This window comes from Lepidochelys olivacea, assembly GCF_965140295.1.
Source record: "Lepidochelys olivacea isolate rLepOli2 genome assembly, chromosome: 13".
In the NCBI taxonomy this organism is placed as follows: domain Eukaryota; kingdom Metazoa; phylum Chordata; order Testudines; family Cheloniidae; genus Lepidochelys; species Lepidochelys olivacea.
In genome coordinates, this window is record NC_140423.1 from 28,427,237 (window position 1) to 28,445,595 (window position 18,359).

At 52.9% G+C, this 18,359-nt stretch overlaps 1 protein-coding gene across 1 annotated transcript; it reads left to right on the forward strand.

Annotated features, from left to right (window-relative positions):
• The first annotated feature begins 10,004 nt into the window (after positions 1-10,004).
• LOC311529643 (interleukin-17D-like) lies at positions 10,005-17,161 on the forward strand. The gene is made up of 3 exons (XM_084645771.1): positions 10,005-10,280; positions 14,889-15,136; positions 15,827-17,161. The coding sequence occupies exons 1-3, from the start codon at positions 10,269-10,271 to the stop codon at positions 16,047-16,049; spliced, it is 483 nt and encodes a 160-aa protein (XP_084501897.1). The 5' UTR covers positions 10,005-10,268; the 3' UTR covers positions 16,050-17,161.
• Positions 17,162-18,359: the final 1,198 nt, after the last annotated feature.

An 18,359-nucleotide genomic window follows, 5' to 3' on the forward strand; every position in this document is an offset into this window, starting at 1 on the left:
ATGCTGATGGGCACAGAGCTGGTAGGAGCTCCAGGCAGGGGTGCGTTGAATGCAGCCTGTTGGGGAGGTGAGGGTAAAGGAAGGAAATGCCGTGAAACCTGGGGAGAAGTGAGTTAACCTGGAGGTTCATTTGGCTGAACATTGACAATGCAGGAGCACTGCCCCTTCTCATGGCCCAGGCTCACCCCCCTGGAGTGCTGCCCCCTGCCCAAGTACCATCCCCGTCCTCAGTGCACAGCACCCACCCATGGAGCACTGTCCCCTTGGCCCCACTCCACCCCAGAGTGCTGCCCCCTTTCCCATGCATAGCCCCTCCCTAATGTGTGGCTTCTCTCTCCCCCTTTCCTGACACATGGCTTCGCCTCCAATTGCCATCCTCTTGCCCCAGGCATGGCGTCCCCTCCCCCTGGAACCCTGCCCTTCCCCACCACCACATGGCATTCCCCCCCACCCCACAGAATATCTGTCCTCCCTGCCATGTGCAGTTCCCACCCCACCCCTTCCTGGGCATGGCGTTCGCCCCTCCACCCCTGGCACTGCCCAGGGTCCAAAGGCTGCTTGTGAGATCTCACAGGAGTACAAATCTCTGGGTCAAAAAAGCCACCGTTCCCTCGGAAGCCAGTGGGGAAAGTAGCACAAGGCACATGTTCCCTGGAGGTCTGCTGCTCTGGACTGTGAGAGACACTGTAGACAGGTGGACTAGCCAAAGCATATTGACTGAGCTTTGAGAGAGTTATCTGTATCTCCGTGGGCTAGGGATTGTGTTCTGGAGGGGAAACAAGGTTCCCTGCAGGTGGTGAAATCACTCGCGGGGTGAGAGGGTAATTGATGCAAATCCATGGGCAGGACAAGTCTGGAGAAGTCTGGCCCCCAGGGGAAATCTCACAGACTGGTTTGACCTGGTGACAGAGGCTTGGCAAACAAAGATGTGAAAACAGTATAATGCAGTGATGGGTAACCTGTGGCCCACGCCGCTTCCCGCAGCTCCCATTGGCCGGGAACAGCAAACCGCGGCCACTGGGAGCCGCGGGCAGCCGTGCAAATGTAAACAAATTGTCTGGCAGCCCGCCTGCGGATTACCGTGTTGGGCAGTATGTGGCCCATGGGCCACAGGTTGCCCACCACTGGTATAAAGTGACCAGCCTGGCGGGGAAGGGAGGAGATCATGCCCACAAAAACCGACTGACATGTGACTGTGACCTGAGGAACAGGCCCTGAAGTGCTTGGAAACCTACCAGGCTCTCAAGGTGGAGGATGGGTGACTATGGGGAAGCTGGGCATGCATATGAACTGTGCAGTGTTTTCAGGATCTGTTTTCTCTGTAGTACCTTTGTTCTGAGTAACCAATGCTCTGCTGTCTGAAGGTGGCTGGCCCCTGGTGAACCCTGTCACTGCCCTGAGAGACCAGGATGGCAGGTGCCGAACGAAAGTCAGACCTGCAGAGAGAATCAGAGTGAACTGCGGCCTAAATCCCCAGTCTAAAGCACGAGTCATGAGACCCCCGTGCCAAGGAAGGTGACAGCCAGAGGCCTGAGACCCAAGGGGGTGCCCTGGAGGAGGCCAAGAGGTCAGAGGTGCAGTAACCTTGGGAGCTGACGGGCATGTTACCCTCACTACAGCACTTCGCTCGTCTGGGAGCGCTCTGCAAAATGAGCTGCTGTAGTTGCATTTCGAACCCGCCAGGGTGAATTCGCAAAGGAGAGAATACGCTCCCGTCCCCTCCACACGGACTCAGCTCTGTGTGGCGAGACAGGACGGCCCGGGGCGCCGTTGGCAGAGGTGGCTGAGCAGTAAAAGATTCTTGATTTGCAAGCTAAGCGGCTGATTCAAATACAGCACGTTTTTGCTTGCATCTCAAAATGAACACTTAGCCTCAGCCTCCCCAGCTGGGACCACAGAACAGAAACATTCCTTGTCTTCATGTCCTCGCTAACCTATCAGTTCTGACCCTGCGTTCAGTGTCATGGTTTCTGAGCACTCGGTTGGGGTGGGTGGCTTCTTACCGGCCCAAGGAGTTTTATAATGACACAATGTAAGTCATTTGTGACATCACAGTGTAAGAGAACCCAGTGAGCTGGTTTTTACATCAGTAGCCTCTTCCCTGGGGGTTTATTTATGCAGATGTATTTAAAATGCACCTGTCCATAGCTGTGTAATTAGTCCACTTAGGCACTGGGCAATCACCACATACATAACACAAACCTGATACGAACAGAGTCATTGGTTCAGAGGGACTTAGCTCACGCTGCACCGAGCTCCCTTTGGCCAGCACTCAGACCCCCCTGCAGGAAAAGCCCTGGCCCTATTGTTGGAGCTAAATGGGGCCCCCCAAGCACACTAGCTGCCCTAGAGCAGTGCTTCTCAACCAGGGGGACATGTACCTCAACCAGGGGGGTATGCAGAGGTGTTCCAGGGGGTACATCAACTCATCTACATATTTGCCTAGTTTAACAGGCTACATAAAAAGCACTAGTGAAATCAGTACTAACTAAAATTCATACAATGACTTGTTTATACTGTTCTATGACCTATACACTGAAATGTAAGTATAGTACAATATTTATATTCCAGTTGATTTATTCTATAATTACACGGTAAAAATGAAAAAGTCAGCAATTTTTCAGTAACAATGTGCTGGGACACTTCTGTATTTTTATGTCTTATTTTGTAAGCAAGTCGTTTTTACGTGAGGTGAAACTTGCGGGCACGCAAGACAAATCAGACTCCTGAAAGGAGTACAATAGTCTGGAAAGGTTGAGAACCACTGTCGGCCGGAGCTTGCAGATCTGGGCAGTTCTGAATCTGTCCACTAGAGGGCAGAGCAGTGCTTTTTATACACAAGGTACACACACATGTACCTCTACCTATCTCTAAGTTCCTTCCCAAGTCTCAACACACACACACATCTCCAGCCTGGCCACAAGGCACTATAGGAACAGGTCCATTGGGTGACCTGCTCACAGGTATCATTTAAGGGCATAGCTTAAGCCCCATTGTTTGAAAATCAAGTATCAGAGGGGTAGCTGTGTTAGTCTGTATAAAACCCACTTCTTCAGATTCATTGTTTGAAAATGTTGTCTCTGAGAGCCAGGTTTCCCAGAGAGCACTCGGAACTAGATTTCCAGGTGATCAACACTAAACCAGGGTGGACAAACTTTGACAGACCCACATTCATCTGAAAGCTTCTTGAATTTGGGTTGATTTTTCTGGAATTTCAATTAGGATATTTTCTTAAAAGTTCTGACAACATCAAAATGTCCCAGTTTGACATTTTCAGCACAAAATGTTTCCACGGTTTTGTTTTGAAATGACTTCTCATTTTGTCTTGTTAACCATGTCGTTTATATCTAATTATATATTGTGATATAATGCAACATTTTTTAAAAGACAAAATGACGATGAAACAAAATTTTTAGATTTTGTCAAAATGAAACATTTTAAGTGATCCAAAGCAATTTCCCCTCCCTTTCCCCCTCCCTTCGCTCCCGAATTTCTCTTCACAGAGAATTTCGAAATTTTTGGTTTTCTGATTTGGAACGAAGCCATAGTTCAAAATCTCCAAACCCTTTGTGAAATGGAATCTCCACCGTCCACAATGCCTCTCAGCATTGTCTACTAGAGTCTGATTTTCAAAAGCTCTCAGTATCCAACATGCACCAGATGGGCTGAGGTCTTTTGAAAATTCTGTCTCTAAATGTTCCTTCCCTGGATGCTTTGTGTATAAGAACCGCTGGCCTTCACCTGAAATCACTAGGAACTGGTGTGTTGACACGGAGCTCTGGTTAGGTGAAGGGTTCCCAGCAGAGTCCAGACTCGCCTCTGTCCCATTTGTAACAGCTGAGAACAGGTAGTAATTGTATACAGAGTGTCCTGTGTACTAATGAGGCGGGGAAGAGTAGGGCTGAGTACAAGGGTAACTGCTTGGTGACAAGCTCATGTTGACTTCTTAACCCCCTTCCAATGTAAATACGTATGGAAGAATACGATACTTTGGAGAAATCTGTGAGCAGCAGGTGTCCCAGATACATGCAGTGTCCAAGCCAATGCTGTTATCCAAACAGGATCAGCCCTAGGTGTTTTGCTGCCCCGCTCGCCTGCCCTTAGAATCAGCCCTATACCCAGTTTCCTTGGCACTCAGGTGTGGGGGATCGCAAAGGCGAGGGACTCACCTGCCAAGATGCAAGATTCCTTGGGCAAAGCAGCTGCCACCTGACAGGAAAATGGGCCTGGAGACACAGGGATTGATCCTCAGCTTGTATCTAAGAGCTATGCAGGATCTGACGGCGGGGCAAAGGTGACTCTAGGCTCTCCTTGATGGTGGTGCTGGCCACGTGCCAGGGTAGCCGGGGTGCAGATCACAGCAGCCCCCGTGACAACAACCCCACGAGCTACTCTGCCCACCAGGAATCTCCAGAGCACAGCAGCACGGCAGCCATGCCCCGCCCCTTGGCCACACCCAGACCAAAGTGATAGAAGAAAACCTGCTGATTTGCCCTCATGTTCGTAGATTTGTATCAGACTAAGCCACAGACCCTCCAGTGTATTTAGGCTTCTAACTTCCATTGATTTCAATAGGAGTTAGGAATATAAATGCATTGGAGGATCTGGGCCTAAGAGCTTTCCTACAACTTACTGGCATCAGCACCCATGTGCGCAGGCAAGAGTCAAACCACCCGGGGTGGAAAGCTGGGCACCTCCAGCTGGAAACATAACGAGATCGCTGGAACGGATGTCCAGACTGCAAAGGAGAAAGTCAAGACACGACATGGATGGAAGGTTTCCAAGACAGAGCACACGAGGGTGTGATCCAATTCCCATTAACGTCCACACAATGACTCCCACAGACTCCAGTAGAACTGGACCAGACTCCAAGGGCATCTAGAAGATGGCGGGAAGGAGCCAGAGCAGAGCGAGCAGTTAAGGATCAGGGAAGCAGAGGTGGGAATCAAAGCAGGGATGAGGAAGTGCAAAGGGATTGCCGAAGTTTACTGGCTGCCTCTATCCCATCAGCCTGTCCAAGGGAAACCACAGAGTCAGCCAATGAAAGGAGGCTGGAGGGAGAAGAGACAGAGTGGGAGGAGAGGGCTGGCTGGCTGGTGTCCGTGCTAGACGCCACGCACAGAAGGAGACAGGGCTGCCACCAGGGCACACCAGGAATTTGAAGGGAGGGAGGAGTTGGTGCAGGGAGAATTGTGCTTCAAGTGCTGTCCCATCAACCCATCACCCCCATGGAAAGGAGCACCCAGCATTTGAGGGGCGAAGCAGTAGATACTTAGAGACGCTTGACACATTTCAACAGCACCACTTTTCCCTCTGAAAAATGGAATTTCAACAAGAAATTGTTGTGGGAAAATGTCATTTTGGGGTAGTTTTTTGATGGGATAGCTCAAAAGGTGATGAGAGAAAAATATGCAGTTTAGTTGCAGTTGTTGAAAATGGAAAAAAAATGAAACTGGGGGATTTTTGTCCCTCCCCCCCTTTTTTTCCCCCCCTTTTGGATACTGAGTGCAACAAAACGAACGATGTCATTCCTTCGGTCTGTGGCATTCATTTGCGAAAGAGGAAAAAAGGGGGAGAAAGGAAAAAAATATCACAGATTTTGAAATAAAAAACCGTTGTTTTTTGAAAAGTGGCTCACAGTGAAAATTCTGAATTGAATCAACATGAAAATTTCATTTGGAAAAATTTTCCCATGAAAGAGCGACAGATCTCACCTGGATATTTTTAGTATGAAAATGTTCATGGGGAAAAGCCAGGGGCTTCACAGACGAGCTGGTCATTATTTCCTTTGGAAGTGTGGAGGAAATGAGTGTGAGGATCTGTGCTTGTTTTAGCCAGACTGGAGTGGGAGGTGGGGAGGATGCCAGGCAGAAATGGCCCCTGGAAGGGTGCTTCACTCACCATTTCTGCATTTTCTGTCCGGTTTTGTGCTTGAAAACTGCACTAGGCATAAAGTTCCCTGAAACCAAAACCAAGTTTGGGAAACAAGACATCTTGGTTCCTTGCTCCAGCATCCCAAGGACACTGCTGCCCTTGACGTCCGATCACCGTCGCACACTAAACATTTTGTTTTCTCCTTTCCGCCATGATCCTAAGTAGCTGGTATACGAGCAGTTTTGCTAAGCACCAAGTCCAGTACATTACAGCCCTTTCATACACAAGGGGCTGTTGGTTTGTAATCCCAAGCTCTGGAGGCCTCACAGACTGGGTTTGTTAGACTTCATCCCGACGTAGGGAGGTCTCGCAACGCAGCACACTCAGGAGAGACATCTTGGAAATAAGGCATACATTTTAACGGTGAGAATAATTAAGCACCAGAACAAGGATTGTGGTGGATTTCCTGCACTGGCAATTATTAAATCAAGACTGGATGTTTTTCTAAAAGCTCTGCTCTCAGAATTATCGTGGGGCTGTTCTCTAGCCTGTGTTATGCAGGAGGTCAGACTTGATGGTCACAACGGTCCCTTCTGGCTTTGGGATCTAGGAATGGGCAGAGCCGACTGTGGATACATTTCAGGGTCTGCCACACAAATGCACCAATCATCTCAAAAACTCATCGCAGCCCAGTGACTCAGACTCGGGACTGGATTTTGCTCTCCCCATTCCATTCACAGCACTTAGAATCATAGAATATCAAGGTTGGAAGGGACCTCAGGAGGTCATCTAGTCCAACCCCCTGCTTTGACCAATCCCCAATTTTTGCCCCAGATCCCTAAATGGCCCCCTCAAGGATTGAACTCACAACCCTGGGTTTAGCAGGCCAATGCTCAAACCACTGAGCTATCTCTCCCCCCCAAAGGTGTGCTAACTATGGACGGCACTGCTGCTCCGCGGGAAGGAAGCATGGAGGGAATACAAGTTCGTCTGAGACAGCTGCTCCAGTGCCCTGTAAAATGCAACTGAAACAAAATGACAAGGATTGACACCCCTTCTGCACAGGTGTTAAGTGTCTCCACAAGGTGTGAGGCAAAGAAGAATCTGGCCCAGTGACTCCCAAGGAATCATCACACTGGCCCAGTCTTACCAAGGAATAATCACACTGACACTTTGCTTTGACAGGTGCTCAAAGGAAGCATCTCTCTCATGACAGGTTTGGAGCTCTTTTCCTTCTGCATTGCCTTTCGTTTCTAATCTGCATCGGGCCGAGTCCCTGGGCTTTCCCATGAGGAGAACTCATCTGCTTGACTGATTTTCATTTCATGGATCCCGAACAAAACATTTCTAACCCAGCCTGGGGCGTGTGCTGAGAGGGCACATTCACACTATGGGAAAACCTCCAGACGGAAAAGTCTGAGCAGGGCTGGCTGAGTGGACCGCTCGTTTTTGGAGGCAGAAGAACGCCGAGTGGGGTAAAGCGTTAATAGTATTACTTATCTGAGTTACAGAAGCACCTAGGGCAGTGGTTCTCAACCTATTTACCACTGTGGGCCGCATATGCAGCTCTCTGGGTGTTATGTGGACCGCATCCACACAATATATATACCACCAGTATGGCCCTGAGGATGTCACATGAGCCGCAGCTGTGTGCTGATTGGGCCGCAAGCAGCCCATGGGCTGAGAACCACTGACCTAGAGCCGCCAGTGAGATCAGGGCTCCATAATGTGAAACAGACCCTGCCCCAAAGATCTTATGGTCTCTATAGACAAAGACTAGGCACAAGGAAGCTTTATTCTCTTCACAATGCAGCAAGGCCAGTGACTTGCCCACGGTCACACAGGATGTTTTGATTAGAACTGGGACTTGAATGAAGATCTCCCGATTCCTAGCCGAAAGCCTGAATGACAAAACTATGTTTCCTCCCTCTTCAGTCCTTCCTTCGAGGCTATGGATTCCCGAGCTATAGCAGTGGTGGCCAAGCACGGCTTTCTGTGTGTGTCTCGCAGCTGGGCTTGCCTTCATTATGCCCAGGCGTGTATAGATCGCAGGGCCCAGCCTGAACTGACGGGAGCGGCTAAGCAGGAGCATTGCAGGCTGGAATCTGCCCTTTCCGCAGTCCACGCCTCGGTGCCGAAGACCAGTGAAGTTACAATCTGCTCCATGTAATGCAAACAAGCAAGCTGCAGCCCTCAGGTTCTGGGCAAGGTGCCCCTGACCTATCTTGCCCCTGACCTATCTGCATTTTACAAAGGAAGGCCTTGACTACACACCAGAGTGATGCATGTCTCGTTATACAGGTCCAGCACCACGAGTGAGTTGCAGGATAAGTCTACAAAAAGAAAAGGAGTACTTGTGGCACCTTAGAGATAAGTCCACATTGCAAAACACACCCCACAGCAGTGAGTCTCAGAGCCAGGGTCCACTGACTCAGGCTCACGCTACGGGGCTAAAAATAGCTGTGTAGACTCTCCCGCTCGGGCTGGAGCCCAGGCTCTGAGACCTGGCAAGGGTGGGTAAGGGATGGAAATGAGGGGAAACCAAATGAAAAATAAGGGACGACACTTAGCTTTAAGGGAAACACTTCCCTGTGCATAGCATGTATTTTTCTCTTAAGTGCACATTTCTACTGCCCTCAAGTGTACAGCGCAATTATCATCAGCTTCAATGTAATGTTTCAAAGGGCCAAGGGACGTCCCTTGAAATACGGGACAGGTGGCCACCCTAGGGCCTCAGAGCTGGCACGCCAGGCCGAGCAGGAATATCTACACTGCTATTTTAATGTGAGCCCCACGAGTAGGGTTGCCAACTTTCTAATCACACAAAACGGAACACCCTTGCCCTGCCCCTGTCCCAAGGCCTGCCCTTGCCCCACCCCTTCTCTGGCTGGGGGTGCGGGCTCTGGGGTGGGGCCAGAAATGAGGAGTTCAGGGTGCAGGAGGGGGGCTCTGGGCTAGGGCAGGAGGTTGGGGTGCAGGCTCTGGAGTAGGGCCAGGGATGAGGGGTCTGGGGTGTAGGAGGGGGTTCCTGGCAGGGGCTGAGGGGTTCAGAGTGTGGGAGGGGGCTCCAAGCTGAGGCAGGGGGTTGGGGTTGTGGAGGTGTGCAGGGTGCAAGCTCCAGGAGGGAGTTTGGGTACAGGAGGGGGCTCAGGACTGGGGCAGGGGATTGCGGTGTGGGAGGGGTTGTGGGGAGCGGGATCCGGGTGGCGCTTACCTAGGTGGGCTCCGGAAGCCGTGACATGTCCCTCAGCTCCTATGTATAGGGAAAGCCAGGCACCGCCCCTGAAGCTCCCATTGGCCAATGGGAGCTGTGGAGCCAACGCTTGGGGTGGGGGCAGCGCACGGAGGTAGGGTAGGGAGCCTGCCAGCCCTGCTGAGGGCAGCCAACCAGACTTTTAATGGCCCAGTCAGCAGGGCTGACCGGAGCTGCCAGGGTCCTTTTTCGACCGGGCTTTCTGGTCAAAAACTGGACACCTAGCAACCCTACCCACGAGCCTGAGTCAGCTGACCCAGGCTCTGAGAGGTGCTGCTGTGGATTTTATTTGCAAAGTAGACGTACCCTCAGTTCTCCTAGGTACATCCCGAATGGGATGGGGAACTGCTAAGGCGGCCACTTGTCTGGTTTTATACCTGACATTCCCCTTTTTGGCTGGTTTGTTCCCAGACCAGTAATGGGACAAAATCAGCTGTGGTTTTGTCCGGTATCCGACAGGGGGCGCCCTTTGGAAGAGTGCTCCGCTCCGCCCTTACCAGCATGACCTCACACTGCATGCGTGTGAGATCATGCTGTCGGGGGCTGAGTCACGCGGGCGGAGGCAGGCCCACGCTGTTCCCAGAAGGGCTGGAATGTCTGAGATGCCAGGAACTCATGACTGGCCACCTTAGGAGTAACTATACCAGTGTAAGGCACCTTCGTACCAGTATAACCGCATCCCCCTGGGGGCTGTAGTGGTAGAATTGCTTTGGTAAAAAATAAATAAACAAACAAATAAAACATGCCTCTAACCTACATGGTTGTACCAGGACAACAGCTGCTTAGACCAGGTCTCACCCTTTGCCCCATGGCATCCGCACACATTCCCCAGCAGTGAGTCACTGAGGAATGGCTGGTTCCAGGTTGCAGTGCCACGTATCTGGGAAGAGGGAGGCGTGTCTGATGCTTCCCTGTGCAGTGCGAACCTGTTTGAGGGCAGGGTTCCTGAGGGGAAGGACGCAGAGAGATTTTCTTCCCAGCTTCGTCGCCTTCTGAACCTCCCATTCCAGGCCGGCCCGGTGGCGTCACCTTCAAACAGGCCTGGTGCTCCTGGTCTATTGTTTACCAGCCTCTTTTCTCTTAGAGGGACAGAAGAAACCTTCCCCACTCCTGTGTGAAATCGACTAAGGTGGAAACAACCATGCATCTAAAGGTGAGTAGCTTCAGAGATCTTTGCAAATTATACTGCCATTCCCACGCCCCTAAAATTCAGCTCCAAAGGGGATGGGGTAAGTGTTTATGAATAAGAGTGTCTCCCCTTCCCACATTTCCACCTTTTCTCCCTCCCCTCTGCTGAGGCTGTGTGGTCCCCTTCCCCCAGTCCAGAATCCCCTGTTCCTCCCCTCCCCGCAATATCGGGGCTCTGTCTTTGCCCCCATTCCCCCCTTTCCTCTCACCCCCCCCTTTCCTCTTCCACCCATTCCAGGGTCCCCAGTTCTCTCCCCTATGTCAGGGGCTCTGTGTGTGTGTCCCTATCTCTCATATTCTCCTCCGCTCAGTCCTGGGCCCTCCATTCTCTCCCCCATGCCAGAGGCTCTATTAATCATCCAACCTTAAAAGTGTGCACTGGAGAGTGAAGCTGCCCCTAGGGAAGATCGGAAAGAGGGAAACTCCCTTGACTTTGCAGGCCAGAGCTTTCTCTTTGGGGAATCACTATCGGCAGAGGTCAGGACCCATGGAGTGAGCATCTGTGTCAGGTAGCAGGTGTAAGCAGGGGAAGGCCCATCAGGGAGTTACTAAAAGCCAGGGTCTGACCCCCTCAGTTAAGAGGAGCAGCACTTAGCCCCGGAGCAGCCCACTGACTGTCCTGAGATAGGGTGCTACTCAGTGTACGGGAGGGGATCAGAGGCTGGCACTAGGTGGAGACTTATGCCTTTTTATGGTGTTTAGTGCCAACTGTCCCTGCAAAGGGGATAGTTACGTTCTGACCTAAGACAGCCTTAGCCTTTCCCCTGGGATTTTTCATTCTTCTGCACTTTTTATCCTCAACTATGGTATCATTTGGCCATCTGTAGTGCCCTGATCCACCCGCCCAAGAAATGAACGGCAACGAGCGATTCTGCTGCATTTCACCCCAAAGGTGAGGCGGCAAAGGGAGCCCTGTACAGATTTGTGATCTTTTGTGCCTTTTGTGATCTGTCAGCATGGAAGATCTCACATTCATTCCGGATATTATCTTTGTGTGCTGAACATCTGTCACGTGTCAATTTCATCCCAGTTCTGTGACCAGTCCCTGTGCCCCCCGGGCTAAGGGAGAGCAGATTGCTGGGTTCCCGGGGTGGCTGGGTTGCAAACGATTGCTCTGTTAATTCTAATGCTAGCAGAGCTCAAACACGACAGGAATGAGAAGTGGAGATGTGTGGTTTTGTTTGCAGCTTTTACACCAGCACACACCACTCTCTGTTGCTCACCTGCCTACCTCTGAGTGCGAATAGGCAGTTCACAGGATCGGTATGTATGTGAAAGAGCGCACAGGGTGTGAAACAGAGCACAGAGTAAATGGCGTGGGTGTGAATTAGAACACTGGGTGAAATGTGTGGAGGAGAGTGTACATAGAACAACACAGCAAAAGCAAACAATCATTCTTTAAAGTTGGGGTTTTCAGAGGGGCCGTAGGTGACTCGGTCACCCAACTCCCACTGACGTTCAACAGGATTTGGGTGCCTGACTCCCTTAGGCTGCTTTGAAACTTCAGCCTAAACCGTTGGCTCCTAGGAACTATGTCTCCAGAGGGATCCCCTCGCACACAGCTGCTGGATCCTGGCTGCCTCAGCTGCAAAATAAGATCATTAGCGATCAGCTGGTGAAACAATGCAGCCTAGTGACTTAGGAAATCACACACACCCCACCCCGCAAAGGAGCAATCACCGCATGGAGCTGGGGCTTGCTGGTTGCTTGTGTAGTTATGGATGGGGGCTTATGAAAAAACAGTTAAAGTAGCTACCAAACACCAGGGCTGTCTCTCTGGGTTGATGGAGCTGTGCCCCGGTGGCAGCTTTGTTTCCTGTGTCCTGCAGTTCGAAATGCGTAGAATAAGCTAACTGCTCTGCTGGAGCCAGCTGCCCTTTGCGGGGAGTCTTCAGGGTGCTGTGCTCTGATCTGAAAGGCGGAACTGCCAGCAGTGCATCCCTTCCCCCAGCATGGCCCAGGGCTTGGTGCAGGCGTGGTGATGGTTACAAGCCAAAATCCTGGCCTAAGCTGCGAGCCCACCACTCCCTAGGCCCCAGAGTGAGGCAGCCAGGTATAGTAATGCCCAACGCTTCGCCAATCAGACAGATGACTCAGCAAATGCTGCACAAACCTGATTCATAAATGAAGCGGGTGATCCAGCCCATTACGCAGCCTTCTTGAGCAATGAAATGAGGCCCGAGTGGGCAAAGCCCAGGGGAATTCACCAGCAGGCGTGTGCAGCCCAGCTGATGAAGTGTGCAAGATCAGAACTCAAGCAGCTCAGTGAATTCAGCCAACGTGACCCTCTGGGCTCAGGGAGTGGTGTGGGAAACCTCCCCTGCTAACGGAAGCAGACTGCACAGGGCTGGGCTGCTGCCCAGTTGGCTAAGCAGGCAGGCAGATCCAAGGAAGACCTAGCGCGCTTCTTTCTCAGTGAAGTGGGCACAGAAAGCACTGACGGGCCCAGCTCAGCTCTGCAGCCATGGATCTCACTGCAAAGGCCAGCTGAGAAAACAGCCACGTCTTTCTGCAGCAGGGACACGTGCCAGCTTCAGAATCTGACGACTTGCCCTCAAGGACCAGCTCAGCCAGAGAAGGCTGGGAATTACCGACAGGGCTCTTGTCCTCTCCACAAGCATGTGACTCCTGCTACTGTCAATGGACAGCTTGTCCAGAAGAGAACAGAGCCCTGTGGAGATCCTGCACCGAGAGGAAGGAAGATGGCACGCACTCCTCCCTCAGCTTCCTGAGCAGTGCAGGGACTGTGGCTAATACCCTCTTCATAATACCTTGCTCTGCAGAGCCCCGGCACCCGGAGCTCTCAAAGGAGGGCAGGATCAACAGCCCCCGGAGACACGTGGCATGGAAGGGACTTGCCCAAGGTTCCCCAGCAGGCCACTGGCAAAGCCGGGACTAGAACCCACATCTCCTGAGACCTAGTCCCCTCGCTACTGGACCACCCGGCTTCTTATTGGAGGGGCAACTTGCAACTAGCCCAGGTAGGGGAGGATGCACGGACCCTCCCTCCCTTTCATCCCCCTACTGCAGCCCTTGAACCACTACAAGTTACATTCTCAATATCCCTTGGGCACTAGCCAAACCGAGCGCGTTCATTTGCCTCCTACCCCACCCCACCCCCTGCCTGTAAAACCTGAAGTGCCCAATCCTGCTCCAATAGACGTCAATGCAAAACTCACATTGGCTTAAACAGAGGGCAGGACTGGACCCAGAGGGCAGGGTTAGAGAAATTGATGCAACTGCCCAGCCAGCTGCAACCTGTTCCCACTCCAGGAAATACACTTTGGACATGCAAATTCCATTCAGAGCCCAAGGCACTGCAATAAGGAAATGCCCTGCAGCAACTCCCCCCTGAGTGCTATCTGATCTGCTCTCTGGGCCTGTATTAAAGGAGGAAACCCCCTTCTGTGCTCAGGCAAAGGGGCCTCTCTGGAGACTCAGCACGTCCCCCACCCTGCCTTAAAGATTCACTGCAGCTACTCTGAAACAAAAGGCTGAGACACTCGTATTTAGCTAAGGAAAATCCCACTCCCGAGCACAGCTCATCTGCCCCCCTTTATTGCTACTTGTGCCATTCGCACTGGAAAGGGCGCATTGATCCAGGTGGTGGTGTCGCACAAGCTCTCCTACGGCTGATAGTCACCACACACAGTGCCTGGCCCACGTGGGGATCTTTGCCTAACCGCCCCCCTGACACTTGTTTAAGGTTTACGTAAAACGGGTTCATCCCCCCTCCCCCCGGCTCCCCCAATTACTTTTTATTTTGGTCAGCACCTTGACGTGGTCAGGTCCCTGGGGGACCAGAAGCACCCGCCCCCCCTTCCCACGAGGGTTCTCTCCCAGCCGACACTGCCCGGGCCTGTAACTTGCCAAGTCGGGTCAGATCGGCCAGAGCCGTGAGGAGCTTCCGGAGACAAACCTACCACCAGGCAAAACCTGCCTGGTTTCATTAGGCAAATGAAATGCCATGAGGCCCATTGGAAAGGTCAGGGAAACTGAAAAAAATCATGGCAGCCAGCCAGCCACCACGAGTTAGCTACCGTGTGTAAAGCCACCCCCACGTCTGCCATGGGGACCGAGCCCAGAGCAGGAGTACCCGGCCAGCTGTCAGCGTGGCCCAAGGTTGGGAGCGGGCGCCTCTAGGTTCTGCATGGGGCCCGGGCTATTAAATGTGTTTAACAATGATCTGAGGAGGACTACAGGCCACATTTGCAGATGGCAGCGTGGGGGCAAAGAACACCCACTTCTCTCTCTGCCCGCTCAGAAGAGCATGTCCCATCTTAGCAGAGACCTGGCCAAGGCAACCCACTCCTTCCTGTCCCTCCAGGCCTCTTCACTGCAGCTCAGTAGGGGTAACACTTTCAAAAGTGCCTAAGTGGCTTAGGAGCAATAGCCCCCATTACTTAGGTACTGAACTCACTCAGCTCTATGGCCGAGCTCCTCCAAGACCCCTAAACAGCGAGGAATGGAAAGCTCCTTCAGGTGGTACAATAGACACCTCCTATCTGCTCAGCCCCCCAGATCCCTGGGAGCTTCTCCAAGCAAAGTCACTTTCCCCGTGTTTGTTCCACAGGTGGAAGTGGCTGCCCAAATTCTGCTGGGCTTTGCCTTTTGTCAGCTGTTCGGTACCCACATTCCCTGCCGGGAGCCCTCCGATGCAGAGCTGGAATCCATGCTCAGCCGCCTTCTTGCTCCTGGAGTTAGCTTATTGGCTCAAATGGAGGATGTTTTACCTGACCAGGACCTGAAGTCGTGCCCTGTGAATGTCAGCCAGACCTCGTCCCGCCTCCAGGACAGGAGCGCCTCCCCATGGTCATATAGGTAAGCCGCAGACAGAGTGAAGGGCATCTCAGCAAAGGTCACCTCTGGGTTCAGGCACTGCCACTGGGATCCAGAGCTTGAAACCCCTCCCCCTCTCCCCCCCCCACAATCCCCCCCATCTCTCTCAGGTGTGGAGCTGCATTTCCTGAGTCAAACTACATCCTCCTCATCCCCGGGAGATAGCGGATGGCTGGTTCTGCAGGGTTAATTACTACTCTCCTGGGCACTTCTAGAACATGTCCCTCTTTTGACACATGCCAGGGGCACTCTCCACTCCACAGTCAGCCACCCCGCAGAGAAGAAAACAAACCAACACCTCTGAGCCCGGCCAGCAGCCACGTCCCCCTCGCTGGAGGCTCCACCCAGCCGCAGCTGGCTCAGGCTCACAGGGGCATTTTCTTATCTCAGATAGAACTGCCATGCACCGCAGGCACTAAGCTAGTTATGGCTGGTTAGTGACACTGTGGCATTTTGCCCCACTCTGTGCCTCAGTTTCCCCTCCTGTGAGCTCAATGTAACGCTGCCCAGCCGCCACCAATCAGCTCCTGAATGTTGGTGCAGCACCTCATAGGTGCGGGAGGAGTAGCGTTATTAACCCTTTCCGAACAGCTCAGCGAACCCCTAGCTGGAGTGCATTGGCCAGAGCTCAATTTTATTAGGTGACCTCATTGATCCGCTTTCTTCCAACAGGGTCAACGAAGACCCCCGCCGGTACCCCCGGAGGGTGCTGGAAGCCTACTGCTTGTGTGAGGGCTGCCTGGTAGACAGGCAGGAGGACAGGTCTGTGCAGAGTGAGCCCTTTTACCAGGAGGTGCCCGTTCTGCAGAAATCCGGCCAGTGCGAGGCAGGCCAGTACGTTTACCAGCCCAGCCGCCTGCAAGTCGCTCAGTTTTGCATTTGCACGTTCCCTTGAGACAGGCAAAATGCTTTCACCTGTGGCCACCACCCTGCAGCCTGCCTCAGTGCCCCTGCCAACACAACACTGCTGCTGTCATTCGGCTGGGGAGCGGAATGAATGCCGGAGCCTCGTGAACCAGTGCTGGCAAGGGTACTGGCCCTGGACAAAGACAACAGCCATCTCATGGAGACCCACGTAACGGCCAGCACACTCACCATGCCCGCCGCTACTGTCATTCACCAGTGGCACAGTCTACAGAGGACTTTCCAATGGCCAGTCCCATTGCTAACCTGGTTTCCTCCTTGAGGGGGGATCTAGGCCATAGCCAGGTGGGACTGGCTGTTTTTCAGCTTTGCCGAGTGCTGCTAAGGCAGAGGGGACCTGCAGCCCATGGAGTTCCCCAGGGCAGCTTGCAACTAACCCCATTTATAATACAGGCTGAGAGAGGTCCAGCCCACAAGGTGACAGGCCCACATCAGGATGCTCCATCTTGATCCAGGGAGCGGATTCTCGCTCAAGAAGGGGCTTCACGTGCTGTGACCTGTCGTCTCTGTGAGCTGCACCTCCACGTTAAACAGAAGAGAACTGCAGTCTGCTTTCTTGGAAGGGCACAGCCCTCGAGCTCTGGGCAGGCTGCCCATACGGTCTTTGGCTAGGCAATGGTTGAGTGCCCCGTTCATGGTCACACACAGCTTCAGAGACCACAAAGAGCAACCTGCCCCTCATTTGCTTCTCCAGGGTCCTGAGGAGAGGGGAGTTGCTTTGCTGGGATGGACGCGACCAGTGGATTCCACTCAGGATGATCCTACGGGATGTGCTTGGTCTGCGGTGCTGCTGTCGCCAGAAATGTCTTTGCAGCCTGAGGAGCCAGAGCAGAAGTGGAGCCAGTGGGCTGAGGCGCGTTAGAAGGTTGGCAACTGCCCAGGCCTTGGGAATGCTCAGTTCCTAGTCAGGTGCAATCAGACTATGCAGTCCTGCTGCTCTGTCTTTGGAGGCCTCCAGAAGGCAGGAGGGGGAGGAGGCTTCCTCCCACAGCAGGGGTCCACTGAACTGGGCTGCGAGGCAACATTGCACAGGGAGACCGTATGGCTAATCCTCTCCACTAATAAATGTTTCTCCCCTTGCCACGGTGCCTAGCTGTTGGTGGACACAACAGCTTCCGACTGAGTTTGTACCAGGCTGGCTGTACCTATGCTGTGTGTCTGCACCCACCTGCTCAGTGTTTAGCTAATGCTTCCGCAGCTCACCCTTGCCCAAGGCTGAGGCTGGCAGCGGGTTGGAGTCTGGGTACAGGCTACACCACTCTTCCTTTGCCGTGTGCCCAGGGCCTGGCATGACTAGTGCCACTCACTCCCCGCTTCCTGTCCTGCAGGACATCCCAGAATGCACTGCCCCACATGCTGCCGGCACCGCTCTCGGTGCATGTCTCCTGCTGCGGCACTCTGGGGTAGCTGCCCAGGCTCTTCCCACAATGCTCTGGGGCAAACGGATTCTGGCATCGGGCTGGGTGGGAACTCAGAAAAACAGCTTGGGACTGAAGTGGCTGCGTGTGCACAACTCAGCCATGCTTGTTGTCCCCAAGACGGACGAGAACTGGTTAAAAACTCTGGTATTTGTGGGGTGGACGGGGCCTTAACTGCTGGTAACAGGCAGGTTGTCCCAGCAGAGACTCAGTTGGTAATGTGTTGGGAGAGCGGAGCCATTTAGGAGCAGTGCGGAGCCCTTCCTGGTTCCCCAGCCAAGCCCTCGTGGAGGTTCACAAACCACCTGGGCAAAGTTTCCTCATTTTTCATGTTCCCAGTGCCCCAGCACTTCCAGGCTCCCGCCCGGGCAGCACCAACAGAAGAGGGGAATTACCAGGAGAATCCCAGCCTGGTTTTCAGGCTTGGGAGGGGGTTAGACCATCATCCAGGTGCATATCCACCTGGTATGTATCCAGTGATGCGGGGTCCAGCCATCACTAAAAACAGGCCGTATCCTATTGCAGACCCACGAAAATGTGTGGGCTCTAATTGCACAGCATCTACAAAGCTCGAGACACTGAATCCCCCAGTACGAAGCCTGACCTGCTTTTCATGAGCTCGCTTTCAACTCATCAGTCCTTATTGCCTCACCTCAGATGCAATTTAGTGCCATTGTCCTTTTCACCGGGAGGCTGTGGATGGGGATAACTTGGAGATGGGAGACTCTCCATCACCGGAATGTGATTCCTCTAGGTTTGGATGGAAAGAGCCATTCGCGGGAGGTAGTGGTATTGTACCAAACGACTGCAGCGCTTTCATGTGCCATGGGAAGGCATTTTGTGCATGCTGATCAGCGCTGCTG

Bases quoted from the DNA above. Each gene is read 5' to 3' on its own strand.
- LOC311529643 (XM_084645771.1), top strand. The intron at 15,137-15,826 runs GTAAGCCGCAGA...TTCTTCCAACAG, and splicing joins GCCTCCCCATGGTCATATAG to GGTCAACGAAGACCCCCGCC.